Genomic DNA, 19049 nt, shown 5'->3' on the forward strand with positions numbered 1-19049 from the left:
TTAAGTCGTGAACAAAAAAAGAGAAAACAAACAAGCCTGCAACATATTTGTTCTAAAATCTGCAGCTTGAAGGATACATAAAGGCTGTAAATCTGCTTCGAATGCAGAAATAGGCAAACAACTGGTGTCTGAATAAATGCAAGAGATAGAAAAGAAATCCCTTTTCAGGCTATACTTTCCCTCCGGCTCTGGGTTTGGCCAAAACAAAACATGACTAATGTTTGTGCTTCCTGAGCCTGCAAACAATTGCATTATGTTTTAATGATGACAATGCAACATTCAGCACAAACTCAGGGTCAAAAAGTTACTCACATTGCCATAGTCGATGTAGAAGACATGAACCTTTGCTGGCGACTCAACTTTCTCCACTCTGGCTCTGTACCTGCAGCAGCAAAGGGATAATTGAGAGAGAGACATAGGCAGAGAGAAGGAGAGAGAGAGAGAGAGCAGAGGGAAAAGAGAGATGAAGACAGAGGGCACAAGAGGAAAAGGAGATGAGTAAATGATTCCGTGCTTATTTCCCTGGGGAGAAGGTGTTGGAGGATCTGTCTGTTGTGATCGGGGGAGAGGAGAGAGGAGAGAATGAGCAGGCTGGGGGGGATGGGGGGAGAGAGTGGGGGACAGTGGGGGACAGAGGGGATCTATCAGGACATGGCAGAGCTGGGAAAATTGCACTGAGGCCTCTTTGCAATAAAGGATAGAAATTTAAACCAATTTTTGCCTTGTAGCAAACAACTTTAGCACATTAGTGCTAATCAGAAAACGCAGCAGTTTTACTCTGTAAGGTTTGATTTTCCAGCACACTTGGCGACAGAATTTGACTGAAAATCAACTTCATATTACAAGGACATAACAGATCAGTGACAAATTAATGAAAGACTACAAAAAATGTCAATTTACGAGACAAATCCTGCTTGCTAAATCATAAAGTCTTCATAGCATGTTTCCCTCAGTAAGTGTCTGCTCATCTGACCATTGCTTGTGTGACTCTCAGCTCTGAGAGCAGGGAACGACAGATTGGCTGAGAACCAAGGACGGCAGGAGGAGGCCAAATAATTACAGGCGCACGGGCACAGAGAGACACTGGAACAAAGTTGAAACCAAAATAAGTGATTAACAGGAAGACAAAAAGAACAGCACTCAAAGCAAAGGAGAAGAGAGAGAGAGAGAGAAAGTGTGGGTGATTGATGAACAAAGGTTTCGCTTTTCTGTTTACTCTCACTCGTAGAGGCCTTGAAAGGAGACACATTTCTAATTAGCCCCCTAATGAAGCAAGCCGACATTTCACATGCATCACAGAGTACAAAGTTATGGACACAGAACAATGTGGACATGAACGTTATTAGCTGAGTATTAGAGATGAATACAAAAACCTAAAACATTTGCGTCATGGAGAACTGTTTGGTTGTTGAAGTGAACTTTTTCTGAGTTTTCCAGAAAAAAAAAGAAAGACAGTGTGGGTTAAAAAAAACAGATGGACTGTTTAAAATGCTCATTGATTTACAGGAGACAAACTTTGGTTTTGGCACTCAAAAACTAGAGAAGGATTGAGGGAAGAAAGACGAGCACCTGTCGGGGAACATTTGGTTTTTTAATCAGTTTCCTAATCCTTTTTTTCACCGTCACCTTCTTGACACACACACACACACACACACACACTCACACACTCTCTCTCCCTCCCTCTGTCACTGTGACTTTTATCTGTCCCCATGACCATCTGTAAACTTCCAACATCCGGAGAGAAGACTGGATGAAGAGTGTGTGTGTGTTGTGTGTGTGTGTATGTGTGTGTTACTGTCAAGCTACTGCTGATTCTAAGGGGCAAAAGCAGTGGCAGAGAGCTAATTACAGCCTGTGGGTGTCTGCAGTTAATGCATCACAGGTTTAAATAGAGACAAGATAAAAATTAAATGTCAGGGAATTTGAATAGGGAAAAAACACCATCCTATACGTCTTATAGAACTGCAGCATATTAATCTGGAAATTAAATGTCTCAGTTGTTTTGATTTGTTCAGGAAATTAAAATTATCTTTTGCAAAAGCTATTTAAGAAAAGCTGCTTAAAAGCATTAAAACATGTTACAGGGTTTAGGTCTGCTCACCATTCTCCATCAGCAAACTTGGCTATGCAGTAGTCCCCTCGCCGTGGAGCGTAGGATCCTTCCACTGGCGGCTGGGCAGCGATCTCTGCTCTCATGGTCTCCATCAGGGTCTCCAACTGGCCTCCTGACAAACACACAGACACATGAGTGAGACGAAGACGTAACAGTGCAATTAGAGTTTTGGTTGCGTGTCATTGCATCACTTTAAGCTATTTTCCTTTTCCTGATGCCTTTGGTGTTTTCACTCTTATTACCAATTTGCCAAACAAAAGTTTTGCCTTCCAGTAAAGCAGTTGGACATTTAAGAGTGTCGAATAAAATAGATCTCAAATGTCATACATTTAATCACAAACAAGATGGTGCTTTGATTTGGATGTTTTTTGACTGTGTGTGATTGACAGAGGACAGGTTCAAAGACACCACTGTGAAGCTTTTAAATAAGTAAGATAATAACTGAAATATGTCTGATGCAACTTATGCAAAGTCACAGACTGAGGATTTCTCTAAAGGTACTTTGTGCGTCTGAACTGCCCCTCATAATTATTTCCCTTCTTTTTGTCATGAGAAATGAGATTACTTTATTGATGCTGCAGCTGGGATTAGATATGAACCTTCGGATACATTGCATCACTGTGGCAAAATACTTTACAACTTCATTTAAATCAACAAGCCAAAACTTGATTCCTTCCTGGTGGAGCACAAAGCTCCAAAATCAATCGAAAATGTATTTTAGGACGAGGAACACTGTACTGGGTCGGAGGTCTTCTATACTTCAGCACAAATTCCATTTAACAACATATGAGCTCCATATTGACCCCTGCTGCCCTTCAGAGAATGAGACCACAAGCACACAAAGGAATGATCATCTGTTTTTCTAGCTGTTAGCCCATTAGCACCACGCAGCTAATGCTGGTTGACCCTGTTGGAGAAACAGAGCTTCGAGTGAAATGAGCCAGCTCTTCCAGTGGGCCTTCATGGCCTATCAAGCCATTATATCATGTGCAGCAAACCTATTATGGTAAATTCAAGGCGAGAGTCTGGCTGTCAATATGGTGGGAGTTGCAGAAATCAGATAGTGAGTCAGTGCTCCATGGATTTAATGACTGCAGTAAGTGGCAGGCTGATTTGCACCCATCACATGCATTTGGGTAGCTGATTATGAGTGCCGTAAAGTATGTGCATCTCCAAGAGAGCCACTTCCACATGTTTGTGTAACGTATACGGTGTGTTTGTTTGTGTATGGCCAAGTGTGTTTACTTGTGTGTGTCTAAGTCTGCGTGTGTGAAGTGTGCGGAAGCAATTACAGCAGCCAGTTTAGTAAAGTGGCACACATGAAATCCCATGCTGTTTTTTAGAGGCCATTTTCACTGATCTACCACCTGGAAGAGGCTTTGTGGGAACACCAATGTCCCGAGTAGTGGAGGATCTTTAGCCATACAAATGCATACAGTGGGAAAGTCAAAATCTTGATCTTGAGATCGTGAATCGTTTCTCATTCAGGATTTGAATATATGTTTTGCATTTATTTTAAGGGAAACTTTTTGAGGGAAGGAAAGCATCTGCAGAGGAGAGGGTTGAAAAGACTTCAAAGGTTCCTGCAGAATGGTTTTTACTACAAACTGGGTGGACATTTTGACATTTGACTCCGAGATGAATAGGTCTAAATAAATAAGCGGCTTGTCACAGCTGAAAGCTAGACTATTTCTAAAATTTGAGTCTGTGCAAAAAGAAGTGAAACGCTGAGTCCTCTCACTCTGCATATGCTATCAGCCCAAATGCACTGACCAGGAAAAAAACTTGAAGCTGCAGCTTCACATTTCACTGAGCAACTTTAAATATGCTAGCCTTTAGTTTAAAAAAAAAAGTCTGCCTCAGGAGATACCTCATTATTGACTGTATGTATGCAAACTTAGATTTCACAAACCAGGTGAACACATTCTCTGATTTCTCCCACTGACCTGGTTTCTTATCTGCACACTACTGCAGACCGTGTGTGATGTGATTAAGTTCTGCTTACTATGCACGTTTCTGGACGATCAAACACACATTTTGCAGGCAGGCAGTGCAGTACTACACCTCTTCTCTCCCCTGTACTGCTGTGGTAAGTTGTCATTAACACGTCATTTTATTTATTCTAGTGGAGAAAGAGTAAATATAAATAAAGATGCTGCTTTCAGAGGGTTATCTGTGCATAGACAGCCGAGAAGCTGCCAACCAACAGCAGACAGCAAACCTTCATTAGCATGATGTCAAACTTTAAAAACAGCAGCGACGGGTATGAAGGGATTTAGAGGGTGCAGGAAAAGCTTGGAGCTCAGTTTGATTGAGGAGGGGGTCAGGGCGGAGGGGGGAACGGCGGCGTGTCCAAACAAATCGTTGGCCACCCACTGCTACGCCAAATGCTGATGAATGCAGGGAGGGGAATAGCAGTATAAGTACACACACATTCAGACGCTTCTTCAGAGTTTTGTAGAGGAAGCAGTTTTTGGAAAATATGTCAGATGAATTGCTTCCCAAACCTCTCTCCTAAAACACGCACACACACACGCACACACAGGAGCAGTGTGGTTACATCATTACACTCCCGCTTGCTACAGCGGCTTGATGCAGACTTACTGGAATAACGTTGGGCTACAGCCGTCACAGGCAGCCACCTCTTTGATTTATTAATCTAATTAAAAAAAGTTAGTGTGTTTTTTCCTTCCCTCTCACAGTGTACCAGTGTGTGTTTCTGTGTGTACTTTTACACTACACACACACACACACACACACACACACACACACACACACACACACACACACACACACACTTCTATTTCCTGGGCCATGTTCCACTTTGGGTCCAGAGAGAGAAGAATAAATGACACATGAGCTTTAAGAGGCTCCTACCTGTTAAATATACATTCACATACATGAAGCCTTAATGGATGGAGCCTCTTATCTTAACCTAATTAAAAATGCTGTATTCATGTTAATGGTAAAGTAGGATTTTATCTGAATACATTAAACAAGAAAAAAAATCTTAACACGCAACATCGTGAATGGGTCCCTGAATATTTGACGATGAACCGGTATGAGTATCAAACCTCTGCAAGAAGAAAAAGCAGACAATTGCTCCCCATCATATCCCATGGTTTTACAAACATAAACTACACTGAGAAAGCACAATGTAAAGTGCTGTTCCATGGATTATACAGTAATTTACAGAGGATCCGCATTTTGCTTCATTTCATCCTGTAAGAAGAGAGACTGATCACTTTAGAACACAGCACTCTTGTTTTGTTTTTCTTCTGCATGCTTCAAAAGCTCTGCTAAAAACATCACTGTAATTACTAGCTTAAGATGTTTTTATGTTCTCTTTTTCTTTTTGGATGTAGATTTCAGCTACCTAGACTTGAGTATTGGCCACTACAAATATCCCTCTGATGCCAGTGAAATAAATAATATCACCGTCATTGGCAAAAAAAAAAAAAAAAGCAATAAGTGGTGACGATCTGCGAGCTTTAACACCTGTGATAAAAAAAAACTGAACCTAGTGGATTTTTGGGGGGCTGAAGAAATTTTGATACCAGATGAAAGCCTAAATGTGTGAACTAGCTGGTACTAGATTTCAGCAAATATCAGGGACTGATAACTATACTCTGTATCTGACCTGGACCAGCTCCTTAATGTTCTTACATACTACATCTAGCAGAAGAACAAAGTATAACCAAATATGGATCTATGGAAACAGTTTCACTTGAACAGTCTGAAGGCTTTCTTTTCTTCTCTACTTGGTCACTTTAAAACATGAAACAGATAACTACATTTGGTTCTGTTGTGTCCTATAGCTGCAGGCTGATTTAATTAAAAAGACTCGATGTGTTCTCTAGAAGAACTCTTTATACGTTTTCTATCCTGGTTGGGAAACACACACTTGACTCAGCGAGGGCTCTGTTTGGGGTTATGCAGTCACAGGGCACTGACAGTGCAGTGTTATGGATCACCAATTTTAACAAGCTGATTTATGATCTGCTGTGACCCAGAGACTCACTCCAATTACTTCCAAGTCAAGTCCAGTCACACTTTAACAATAAATATATGTCCATCTATGACTGACATGAAAACTGGCCTTTTTCCCCTTAAAATGTCTCCTGTTGTTCTTCTGCGCAGACAAAAATTAAAAATAAAAGGTTTGTCCATCATTAAATTCAGATAATTTACCAGATTGATCAGTACAATAGGTTAAAAGTTATCTTTATTTTACAGCTTCATTTTCAGCAACACACTGTCACCTTGATGCTTTCCTGAGCAGTTTATAATGTCTCCACTTTTTCAAATAGTGTTTGGTTTAGTATTCTGAGTGTGCTGTCTGCATTATCATTAACCGCTGTTGGGATTTACAAGTCCAATTTGCTGTGTCTGCTTCTTGGACAAAGGTGAACTGGATTTGGGGTTAGCGTTTTATCAGTAGCGGTGCAGGTTTATGTCCAGGTGAGTGCTCATCTACAGAGGCATGGTCAGAAAATGATTTGTATAAATATACATATCACAACAGAAGAGGCAGGCATTTAGAATTACACAAAGGCGACAACTGTAAAAGAAGATATTACTCCGACAGCAATCACTATGGCAGAAAACTGGAATGAGCTTTACATGCTGCAGGCGAGCACAGAGAGAGAATCTAGGCCCTCTGGGGTCAATTGAATAGTCTTATGCAGCATCCCAGTGAAATTCTGAGTGAATGTGAACATTAGGAAAGAAGTGCAGCCAGGAGACTCTGCATTAGAAAGGCAAATTCCTATTTAATGCTGGCATAAAGACAACTAAATATCTGCGTGCAGAAGGGCTAAACCATGTCGAGCGTGAGTGCTCATTTTGTGTGGAGGGGAGAGCCAAAGCGATGATCCAAAAAACAGCCAAACCACTGACTGTGTCTGATGCTGGCCAATTTCTCTGTCTTCATCTCTTTATTCCACTGATGTTTTTTTTTCTCCCTCGTCCTGTAATTTGTTTATACACCATTATGGCTGCAGCTGTTTGTAAATCATATATAATTACATTCTGAATGCCCAGTGCAGAGTGGGGGAGCAGTTAGGCTTAAAACAAGGAAAGAATAGAGAAGGAGAGAGAGAGAGGGTAGAGAGACTGTCAACATCTTTACAGGTTGTTTATGATTGTATTTGATTATATTGTGGAACATGGTGTGTGAGCAGAGACAAGAGGGGGGAACAAAAAGCCAATGAAAACAGCGAATCATGTGCCCTTTTCGCTACGCATCCCAACGCCGTGCTGAATTCTATTAAGCCGTTTACGAAAGCCATTAAACCACAGAAGGGTAAATAATCACAAAATGACGGAACTAGAGGCCAAGAGAGCAATGGTTGCTTATGAAAGTGTGCTAATTTCCCGTCTTATAAGAATGAAGGAATTAAGAGTCAAAGTGGAGCGTGTCTATGAAAAGGACACCTGCCGGGGAAACAAGAGATCCGGAAACGTAGACCTGGCTTTAATCCACTTTCATTTGGGAAGGAAAAGTAAGCAACATCTAGAGGAGTAAGACAGTTTTTGCAGCACGCTTCCTTCCTTGTCTTAGAAATACTGCAGAGCCTTTAGTTTGCGGCCGGGCTGCCTGGTCAAAGACTGTTTGATACACATGGATGGTGCATCATCTACCATCTGAACAGAGCTTTGTGCTTCTGCTCACCTGTTTGTTCGCAGTGTTAAATATGCATGAGCTGTGGACAGGGGCTTTATCCTCTGGGGTAGAGGAATGGCTGCGTTTCAGGACATGCAAGCAGCACTTCAAAGGAAAAAAAAAAGTCTGCAATGACAAACAACATCACACAGCCTGGGCACAGTACGCACTGGCTAGGGAGGCATGAATTGTGTGCGTGTGGAGGAAACACACACACAAACACAGCTGTTCTGAGTCGAATGCCCCCTGTGGTTGGTCAACTAAGAAGCAGCACTCACCCTGGGGATAGTTGTACACTTTCTTACTGAAGACAGAGTGTGACAATCAGGGAGCTAAGACAAGAGAAGGGCCATTTCCCTCGCATTCCTGAGTGATGTTTAAAGTGGTGTCAGCATCTGCCCAGCTCTGAGGGAGGCCACTATAAAAAACAAATGACCCCCTTTGCTTGACTAATGCTGCTCTCCTCCCACTGGAGAGTGATATGGATTACATCTTGTGCGATACCCCCTCCTCACTTCCACCAGCAATTACCCTGTTCCATTCGCCCCTTCCCGGCAGTCTGGAGCCTTATACAGCAAATTACTGTTTCTGTAATTGAAAAAGCCATCACTGAAAAGATCTAAACAGAGGCAGCATCTGGGGCTCTCTTTTAGCATCCTTCTCCCTTGCTCCTCTCTCTGCCACCTGTCGAGCCTCATTGACTTCAGCTAATGTCCTGCTTTGATTGTAAGGACTCCAGATATATTCAGAAGATGGCCTCGGGCAACATTAGAGGGAAGACGAGCCGGGGCAGAGCCGGGGCCAATTCTGAAGAAGAGAACCCCATTTGGACCCATAAGTGGCTCACCGCTGCGAAAAGTGTCATTCAGCCACTCAGCTTTAGGTAATAGACCCACAAGTTGACATCAGTGCAAATTATGCTCGCTGAAAAGGTGTAGAATGCGGACGGAGAAGCTTATTTTCTGCCGGAAAATCAAAAGCAACCCGCCCCAAAGCGACAGGTGAGCTGACCTTTTAGAAGCTAAAGGTGCGTATCTGATTTAATAATGAATGCCCAGGGAGGGGGGAGATCATGCAGGACGGGTCTGACCTCTAAATATTGCATCTGCTGCAGTAGAAAGGAGCTGGAAAGGAAAAAAAAGTATCAGTGGGTGAAGCTACTTCTGGTGGAACTTTTGGTCACCTCTTTGCTTAATTATCACACTTGTGCCAATTAACTTAAACACAACATGAAAGCCAGATGGCTAAAGATTCATCTGGGAAAAATACACTTTTTTCAGCCTTTTACATGTGAAAGCAACAAACTTGATAAAGATAAAATAAACAAAGTGATGCAGAAAAGCAGCTTAACCTTTAGAATGATTGCATCTCCAACCGCGGGAACCGTACAGCAATTACAGCCATTCTCCTCTAGTATGATGAGGTCATTACCCTCCTCAGTATAATCATTTAAACAATTGTCACATTAAACACTTTGTTATATTTATTTGTCTCCACAATGAAATCCAAGTGAATGCATTTTCTTTTTTACAATTAGCTTTTTAATTTATTGTTTTTAGACTGTTCAACGAAGAAGAGACATGATTAACAAAAGATGACTTTCTTTTTCACTTCACAAAAGAAAAGAGAAGGCGTTTCATAGCTGCATTTGAAGAAGATAGAAGTTAACTATCTCTACCTCTGACTGATTTTGGCTCAATGCCTACAATGTCATAGAGAATGGTTAAAAAATAAATAATAAACTGAACACTGCAGACATTTTTTCTATGTTTTAATACTGCTCTTTTGTATGATGTTGTAATCACTTGACTGTCTTCACAGGACATCAAATTAGCAAGCCACTCATCCTGATCAATATTTAATGCTACAGTAATACTCATGTCTTCTTATTGAAGTCAGCACCTTGATACAAGTGCAAATGTGGCAGGCTGCCTCCACTTACAGAGTTGGACAGCAAAGAGATATTTTGATGCAATGACTGTGTTGGATCACTGTGTAGAGGCCATGTTGGCTGAAGTCGCCAATATGTGGGAAAGCACACATTAAAGAGGGAAGAAGTAAATAAACCAAAATGAAAACATGCCATTGGCAGTAAAGAAATACAAGCTCTGTGAAAGAGTAAGATTGAAACATAACATTCCACAGTGTTGGAATTCAATTTCAAAAGACAGAAGGAAAAAAAAAAAAAAGGCCTGGTTTGAAGTGAAGCCAGAGGCAGAGCAGCTCCCTGCATGCCTTGCTCCATCACTGGCTGGGTCCAGCATCATTAGGTGATGAACAGCTGCTGTGTGTAAAAGGAAGAAGTGTGAATAATGTGGACGGAGTGGCACCTGGTTGGGGGGAACGACTCTTCTCATTATGAGGCTACGTGGGTGCCAGGTTACAACCACTAGACAGGATGTACCGCCAACCGAGCTACAGCTGAGGCTTAGGTCGGGCAGATTTTTTTCAGTCAGGATTGGGCCTAGAAATCCAGGCCTACAGAGAGGACAACTGAACTAGGTCCAAATTATGTTGAGGCTGCTAGCAAGGCAAAGGCACAAAAACAACAACTCGTGAACTGTTAGCCAAGGATCCAGTTTGTAGGCCAGGACAGCCCATGAAGGCTGGATCCAATATGCTTGAGTGTTGTAGGTTACTCATTCAAAGGAATCAAGGTGATTATGCAACATAGAGAATGGGATATAAACCAAATACACAAACTAAAAAACATTACATTTGGGACACAGAAAAGGCCCAGTGGTAACTCAGTCCACATTTAACCTGTTACTACGTCTTTTTGAAGGCTCCTGAATGTTCTTTAACCCGCTACATAAGGGTTATTCACTTGTTCAGTAAAAAACCTAATATCTTATTAAAGAGAAGACCGCAAAGCACACCAAGACTTGGGTTGCTGTCATTACAGCTGCATATCCATAAAGACTTGAGGGCTATATTTAGCAGGATTTTAATTATGTCAACTCTCCAGTATAGTGGCAAAGCAACAACAGAGTACAGCACAGAGTCACTTCCTCCCCCTGTGCCTGAAGTGGCCTCTGTCTTTTAGTGTCCAAGGTCACACAGATCTATGCAGGTCCCCCTCTGACAGTAATTACATATAGCCTCCGGAGAGAGCAACACACACAAGGAAAAAAACGGCGAGGGGAAAAGAGAGAAAGCAGTACGAGGAAGAGACAATGCATGTGGGGAGAAAAATGAGACAATGAGAGATAAACGCACACAGCAACAGATAGAGAGCCTTAAAATAAACGGAGGATTAAGGAGTGCAATCCCTCAAGCTTCTCAGTGACTTGGAAAAGCCCATTCCTAACGTGGAATTAATCGCTTATCAAGCCTGTGTTAAGATATCCATATATAAGCAAAATACCCACACTTAAGAATAATTAAATGTGAATAATTAAAATGGGAAAAGGGGGTTAACTACAGAGCGCACAAGACCCCCAGAGAATAAAAGATATCACAAAGTGCATTCTCTCCATAAAATATGAGAATCACTTAGAAGATAACAGCATGAAGATTATTTCATGGGCCTATGTGTGTTTATTTAAGTGCAACAACAGCAGGATAGCCTTTTCAATCAGTACTGCCCTCAGCGGACCACAATAAATAATAAAAAGACCCAAGCCTACTGGATGGCCTTAACTACCACAGGGCTAATGGTTTGGAAACAGCATCTAAATATTAATGACTGTAACCCTACTGTGTATAATGTTTTTTTTTTTTTTTTTACTTTTTCCTCTCTATATTTTACAATAAGGGACGCACAGTCCCCTAAACTGCATGTTTTTTTTGTTTTTTTTACATCTGGCTCTACAGGACTTTCCAACACTGTTATGTTGCTCGCATAACTGAAATCAATCTGTTTATTCTATTAGGATGTAAGGATATCTTTTCTTTATGTTGACATCTAAATATGTGTTTTTACAGACGTCTGACCCAATCTACCATGTCTTAGTCTCACAAGGGTACAACTTGTTCCTTTTTTATTACAAAACAATGGCATTCTAAAAACACAATTGCTTCCACTTCATGTTCCTTCTTTTTAGTGTCATCCTGCTACCTGGAGTATTTCACTTACTTTTCTTTCTTCCTGTCCTGCTACTGAGACTCTTTAATTTTCCTACATCCAATCAATTAAGTTCAACTTATCTTACTGAAGAGACGCTTTGAACAAATGGTGCTTAACTGCAGATAGAAAAATGACTCTGTGCCAGTCCCTGCTGTGTTTTAATCTTTTTTTGTTGCTAAAAATACACCCACCTTTTATAATTCCTTTTTACGCCCACAATAAAAGCTGTGGATTATTGAAGTTAAGTAAATGGGCTTGCACCTATCATCATTATGATGACAGAAGCAGTATAGTTTTATTATCTTGCTCAGGTAACTTTAAGTGAGGCCTTTTCCTTGCTTCCACACTGAACATTAAACAAGAGATGAGCCAGAGGGAAGCCGGTAAGGATTAAACTCCATGTTGCAAGCGTGCTAGGACGGTTAAGGAGTACTACATGAAAGTGTTTGCTCCATCTGGCAAATGGAGTTCTGGTGTTGGCTGCCAAAAACCCAGACTAAATCTTGTCTCTGATGTTAGCCTGTCTAATGGCAACAGGAGAGGAAAAGTGGATGTGTGTTAGGATAGAGACAATCCAACTGGTAGCATAATTTAGGAATTGGAAGGTCAGATGATGAATTACAAACTGCTGTTTCAGGTGTGGTGGTTTTGTGAATGCTTATATAAATGAATAAGGGCAAGTGCAAAATGTGGTACTTCACAAATACTCCAAAAGCATCCTAAAGCCATGTCACATGGTGCCAGTATATTATGTTGGATTGCAGTGATGTTCACAGTGATGCATCAGTCTCTTGCATGTTTGACTTTTACTTTGGATCTTGACAGACAAGATTTGTTTGAGGGTAATTGGTAAAGCCAAACTGCTGCACACATGGGATAAGAGCAATTAAACACATACAAATCTTTTTTACATGGTTTGGAACATAAACTGTGGCACCCATTATAATCACTCTAACGTTTATGTGAAGTGTTATGTTGTCATAAGTTGCAATCACAGGCATATTTATGAAAGTCAGCTTCTGCTTCTAAGCTTATCCAAGTGTATGAATTCCTTCACTTCAGAATTTAAGGGAAGCGGGGCAGAGGGGGAGGGGGAGAGAAGGGGGGTGTGTGTAACATGTAATGATATTGCAAAGCACTCAGCCTGTATGATTTTACAGGCCCTAACACTTTGATGTGCTCTTCAAGGGGCTGGTATGACTTAATGTAGCTTTGAGGAAGCGTCAGCGAAAATGAAAGAGACCGAGGGAGAAAAGGAGACGAAGGGAGGAGCAAACAACGTGATAGTGAGGGAGATGAGGAGAGGGAGGCAGGAGGTGAGGACCGGTCAGGTTTTACCTCCCTGCTGAGAATAACACTTTAAAAAAAAAAAAATTGTGTGTAAGCCTCTTGGTGGAAGAGTACAAGCCAATTAGAGGGGAAAATAAATAAATAAAGAGGGCCCAGCACTGCTGGATCATCTAAAATCAAGCCTTTATATGAGAAAAGATTAAATAACTCACAGCTCTGCTGTCAAAATACACTGAGAGCAGCAATATAAAAAATGCACTTTGTGTACAATTTCTTTAAATGCAACACTTGAGTTTCGACGGAGAAAAAAAGCTTTACATATTTCGCATATTTTGTGGGTGCCGTTTAGCTTTATAAAATAAAAGATAAATGTGCTTAATATCAATTAAGACAACGCTCTGAAATCCCTTTAATGAGTATGTCAAGCTCTGCATGTTATCTAGAAAGAGCCTGCAGATCTGTCTTTGATATTTATAACGCAGGGAATAAACACATTACTCTTTTGAATCATACCTGCCAGCAGTATGTGATGCTGGAGGCATTAACCCTGCCTCCGGGTTAACATGTGACGTGCACTACACATTTTAGCCTCCTCCAAGTGACATGTGATTTTGATCAATGATAAAACCTTGCACATAACCTTTACAGCCCTCTTGACCTGCAGGGGGATTGAAGCTGAGGCAGCCAGAGGAGTGGAAGAGCTTTAGATTTGAATCTACAGCCCACGGCAAGAAGATGAAAAGGTGATGGTTAGCACACACTTCAGGACACCTGATATCAAGAAACCGCTGAGGAAAAAAAGTGAAGGGCTTTGAAAGAACAAGCAAATGCTTTCCACACTCATGTTATATTGGATTATTATGGTCTGAGTGAAGCTGCAACTCAGATTGGCAGTAAATAAAGGGAAATTAATGAATAACGGCAGTGAGGCAAATTAAGATGTGGCCAAAGTCGATGTCATGGCCTCTGACAGTGGCGTGCCAGTGAAGCCAGATTTGAGGGGCGGCTGTGAGAGGAAGATCTCTGCATCCTGTTCTGCTCTCACACAAACTGGCAGATGATGAAGGGACAGTGATTGGCATGGAGAGTTCAGATCTGTTCCAGCTAGTTTGGGAATACAGGTTTGAGTGCAACTGTGTGTGATTCTAAATGTGCAACTATGCGAGACAATAAACAAGCCACGAAATCAAAAGGGGCCCAGGATGGCTCGGTTCAACTTCTAATCCTTCAATAAAAGCTACGATTGAAGCAGAATACTGCCACTCAGATTTGGCCTTTACTTCTCCTCCCCAATGTCTCTCATTCGAGACCAACACCCATTTTCTTCAGCCTCTATGAGTGTCTTGTATGATCTGTGAAAGCTTGTTTATCAGAGTTATAAACCCTGCTGTTGTGAATGCATTTAAAGTTTCCAGCACCCTTTGTTTTAATTCAAGCCACTGTAGGGATTTTAATTTTATCATTTAACCAGAAGCACTTGAAGTCATGGACATCTGGATGTTATGTTAACGTAGAAATAAGATGAGATTCAATCTAACAAAAACTACCATGAAGCTACTGATTGTTGTCGCACGCAGCCGCCAGCTGATACCTGCATGATAGGTGAGACACGGTGAGATGAAACAGAGACAAGTCGAAGCAACAAATTAACTATACACAATGAAATACCAATGATTAATGACCTGTTTGTGTGCGAGACACTACAAAAAATATTATATGATAAAAAGACTGAAATGTCTTTCTCTCTGTCCAGCAGATCTCTATGGCGCCACTTAAATGCTACCAACTATTCACTGAGACTCTACACAGGGATTTAGTTGACCGTAGATTTATTTAACAACATGTTTAAAAATTCTCCATCGAATACGTAAGGGGGGGGATCTGATCAGATTAAGGATCAAGTGTGCGTTTCACCACTAACAGCAGAACTGCATAACAACGTTGATAAACTTAGACTCAGTTCGTAAAGCTCCTAAGTTTCCCTCTGTCAAATGATGCAGCCCAAAAACAAGTTTGTGTTTGTCATCCTGGATCTCTCGACTGATCATGCAAACTGGAGAAAATGCCGAAACCCTTTTTGGCCATAATATGAACTTGTAATAGTTACCTGTAAGTGGAATATTTCATGGAAGAAAACTTAAGTATTACTTGAACCTTAAGCAGCTTTTAGTAACGGTTTCTACCTTGGATCACAGTCAGCTGTATGTACTTGCAATTAAACACAGATACAAATGTATACATGAAAACTCACACCTTGATTTTGATATTACAGAGGATGGCCCATTAAGTATACTACCTAAAATATGGACCATTACCCAGCACAAAACAGCATACAAACACGTACACACACACACGCATGGTGCAAATAGAGCCTGTCAGAGGGAGCAGCCGTGCAGGAACAACAGGGATTGTTAGTTTTCCCATCACTGAACTTTTCTCTCCTTTCCTCCCCATGTCACTGGTGACAAGAGGGGGTGCTGTGATTTATTCCTGTCATTCAGTCGTAATAACAAGAGGGCCGTCCTTTGCTTTGTCTCTGCTGGTGGGAGGGGTGCTGCAGCAAGGGGGGGTGAGGTGAATGTCATAGTGCTACAGTTAATTGACATTCATAAAGTCAGTGTGGTGTTAAAAGAGAATAGAAAGTAAGAGCCATTGCTAACATCTGAGCGCAGAGATTGTTTCTGTAGGATTGTACAAGATGATGAAATACTCGCTGTAGCATGAAGAAATGTAGCATGTTTTTGCTGCCATTTTATCTTTGACTAATTCATATTTGATCTATCTGTGTATGCCATGTCAAATTGTGTTTTTACCTGACAAAAACATTCAGTATGTAAGTTTTTGCTCTGATTTTGCATTTGTTTCCTCTTTACACACACATTCAACACAATCTCAAGGTACCTGTTTCTACGTCCTGGGTGTAGAAGTGCAGGGTGTCGCTGATTTCAGTGACGTATACTGCTCTGTAGTTCGGCACCCGTTCCTTCTCCTCTGTCACGTGCACAACCTCCTCCACTGGTTTCTCCTCATAGTTGGCCCAGACCTAGATATGAAAAATACAAAGACAGGTCAATAGGGCAACAGATGCCAAACACATAAAAAACAAAAATGGTGCTCAAGGGCTTTGGACATTTTTTTTCACTACAGTATAAGAGGAGAAAAAGAATCATAAGAGCAATAAATTGTGTCTGTGTTGGGGGGGAAACATTTTATTCTGTATACTGCTTCTGTTACATCATCATGAGAACATTAGAATAATTAAAGAAACTACCATACAACATATGAGGCATTCAATTCCAATAATTATTATTTTAACTCATTATGGGAGATCTTTTTTGACCTTCTTATCAACGGAGGATTTGAAAATAATAGAAGTAATATATCGATCCACTGGTTTAACATTCCCCCATGAAATAATAGGAGCTGAATAATTCCCATGGTAACAGAGGAGAGATTGAAAAGTGACAACATGTTGGCAAGTCTTGATTTCTTTAAGTGCTTTTTAAGGGTTCAGTTCTGGGTCGAGGGTTAGAACAAGGTTAAGATTAAGGTTATATGGTGTTTATAATAACACAGGTGTGTGTGTGGGAAAATGGTAGTCAATGAGCTTCCTCACAAGCATAGGAATGTGTTTGTGTGTGTGTGTGTGCGTGCTTGTGTAAGCAGGTTACATCCTTTCTCTGCTGCATCAAGGTTAGATCCCTTTCAGCTCCCCAGGAGAAACAGAGGGCAGGAGGCTCATTAGGAAGAAGTGCTTCGCCTTGGGCCACATATCAAACTGCATGGGTGTCATGAGTGGTGTGTGTGTGTGCGTGTGTGTATTTAAAGAGAGATGCAGAACAAAGAGTGGGTGGTTGTCAAGACTGCATAAGGCATGTTTGTACACAGCTTCAAGTACAGTGATAGTATTGAGCACATGCACCGACAGGAGGGTCAGGATGAAAGCCGGCTAATCAACTCCCCGCAGATGAATCGCAGGAAAAGAAGGGGAGGGAAGGAGATCCACAAGAGGAGACAGGGAGAGGAACTCAAGAGTCAAAAAGTGCACCACATTGCTACAACTTCTTGTGCAGCAGCAGCAGCAGCAGCACAGCTTGTTACTGCTCGTTTCTGCAGGCTATTTAGGAAGTGTTTACTTTCAAAGGTTACAGGAAGAGAGGGAAGAGAGGCAATGAGATTTTTTAACAGTGCAGCGATATTAGCAAATTAGGTTCTGGCAAATGATTTTACTGCATGGTTTCATCGTACTAATTAGATTAGCTAGCTTTAGTGTTGTAATTTTTTTCACTCTGCCATAGCTCATCTGTAGAGCTTTCAGTAGGCTTAGTTAACCATACCAGGGACTTTTTTATATATATATATATATGCTGCCTCTTCAGATTACCCTTTACCATTGATGTAGATGAATAGTGGCAGGAGCCCATTGAGATAATGTGGAGCATAATTTGTTGGAAAAATCCCAATAATAGTCATTTTGGAAGAAACATTTTTAACTTTGACCCATGATGCAATCGACCAGAGATATGAGTGTTGATGCCCTGCTTACACACTAACAAAAGACAGGGTCAAACTACCTAATTAAATTCAATTATTCATCCTGCTAACATAGCAAAAAGAAATGAGAAAAGAAAAAGAGCAAGTGAAGGGAAGAAGGAAATAAAGCAGGTAGAAATTCAGGGGATTGAGGGCGAGAAAGGTTAATGAAGAGAGAAAATGCAGCCTCGCTTCATAAACCCCGAGATCAACAGGGATTTTTTTTTCTTAGGGTGTTCGACAGGCGGGTGCATCATGAGCACACACACACACACATATACAGCCATGCAACATTATATGCACAGTCACAAATGTTGGCATACACGGTGTGTGGTAATAAACATGCTTCCCTCATTGCAATTGAGCTGACATCGCTTGGCTTCTAATCAAACCCCCAGCACCAATTTGGGATTACAAAGATTAAAGTGTCACCATTCATTAGCTCGGTGGGCTTCACTGGCGCACCTTTAGGGTGGCGTTGAGTGGGTGGGCTTGGACACTCGGCACAGCCACAGGGAATCCTGTTGACCTTTGACTTTGTGTTGAGTGTGGATATCACAGCAACCAGAGAAGAGAAGAAAAAGACGAGCAGGTGCAGACTTACACCAACAGTGCGGTTAACAAATTCTGATAAACAGAAGCAAGCGGTCTCTGGCCTCAATCAGTTTGGATTTTTGGGGTCGGTATAAACATCCATTTTTCTCTCGGCGTGAAATTTACATGTTCAGTTCTGACTCTGTGGGTGTGCAGAATCAACCTGATGTGTTTTGTTACTCTACTGCAGCCAAAATAAAGGCTCTCCTCTTGTGCACCATCAGAGTTGCAATACAGTTCAAGCTTTTTAGACATTTTGAATCTTTGCAAGTGTGACACTGCTGCAGAAAATGACAACCAGTTTCTTGCTCTATATTTGTTGCTGTGATTTGTAACTAAAATTGGGTTTGTATACAGGAGAGCAGCTTCAGTTGTATGACGGTGTCTAAACAGGATGCATTCAGGATGAGTATAGATAACCTACATTTTGGCAGATTCCAACACATAATCATTGATGAAAAAAATAGACTTAAAGCATATCGTTTCTGCCGTAGGTGACGTTTAGGTGTTTGTAGCGCAATTAAAGTGTGAGCCAACACATCGCCTGTATCGATCAAAATAGAAGCTAATCAGTTCCGTAACCATGCGTGACAAATGAAAAACGACGCTTTGCAATAGGAGGTGCAAATTTAGCTAAAGCTGTGTACGAGGTCAAAATGTTTCAGCAATCATTTTGAGCAAAATAGCTGTGTGTTCGTAACACACAACAAAAACCTGGGACGGATTCTGGTAGGTTGAATTTCTTCTGAAGTTCCAGCTGAAGTTCTAGTATTTAAAATGATCAA

General features: G+C 41.2%; 1 protein-coding gene across 1 annotated transcript in view; it reads right to left on the reverse strand.

The window, feature by feature from the left end:
• snd1 (staphylococcal nuclease and tudor domain containing 1) overlaps nucleotides 1–19049 on the reverse strand; it is a 166029-nt gene that overhangs the window by 23122 nt on the left and 123858 nt on the right. The window contains exons 18-20 of the mRNA XM_020653121.3: nucleotides 16039–16180; nucleotides 2102–2225; nucleotides 313–382 (exon numbers count right to left, since the gene is read on the reverse strand). Coding sequence (XP_020508777.1) covers nucleotides 313–382; nucleotides 2102–2225; nucleotides 16039–16180 — 336 coding nt within the window. The remainder of the gene's footprint in view (nucleotides 1–312; nucleotides 383–2101; nucleotides 2226–16038; nucleotides 16181–19049) is intronic.

This window comes from Labrus bergylta, chromosome 23 (assembly GCF_963930695.1).
Source record: "Labrus bergylta chromosome 23, fLabBer1.1, whole genome shotgun sequence".
Lineage (NCBI taxonomy): Eukaryota > Metazoa > Chordata > Actinopteri > Labriformes > Labridae > Labrus > Labrus bergylta.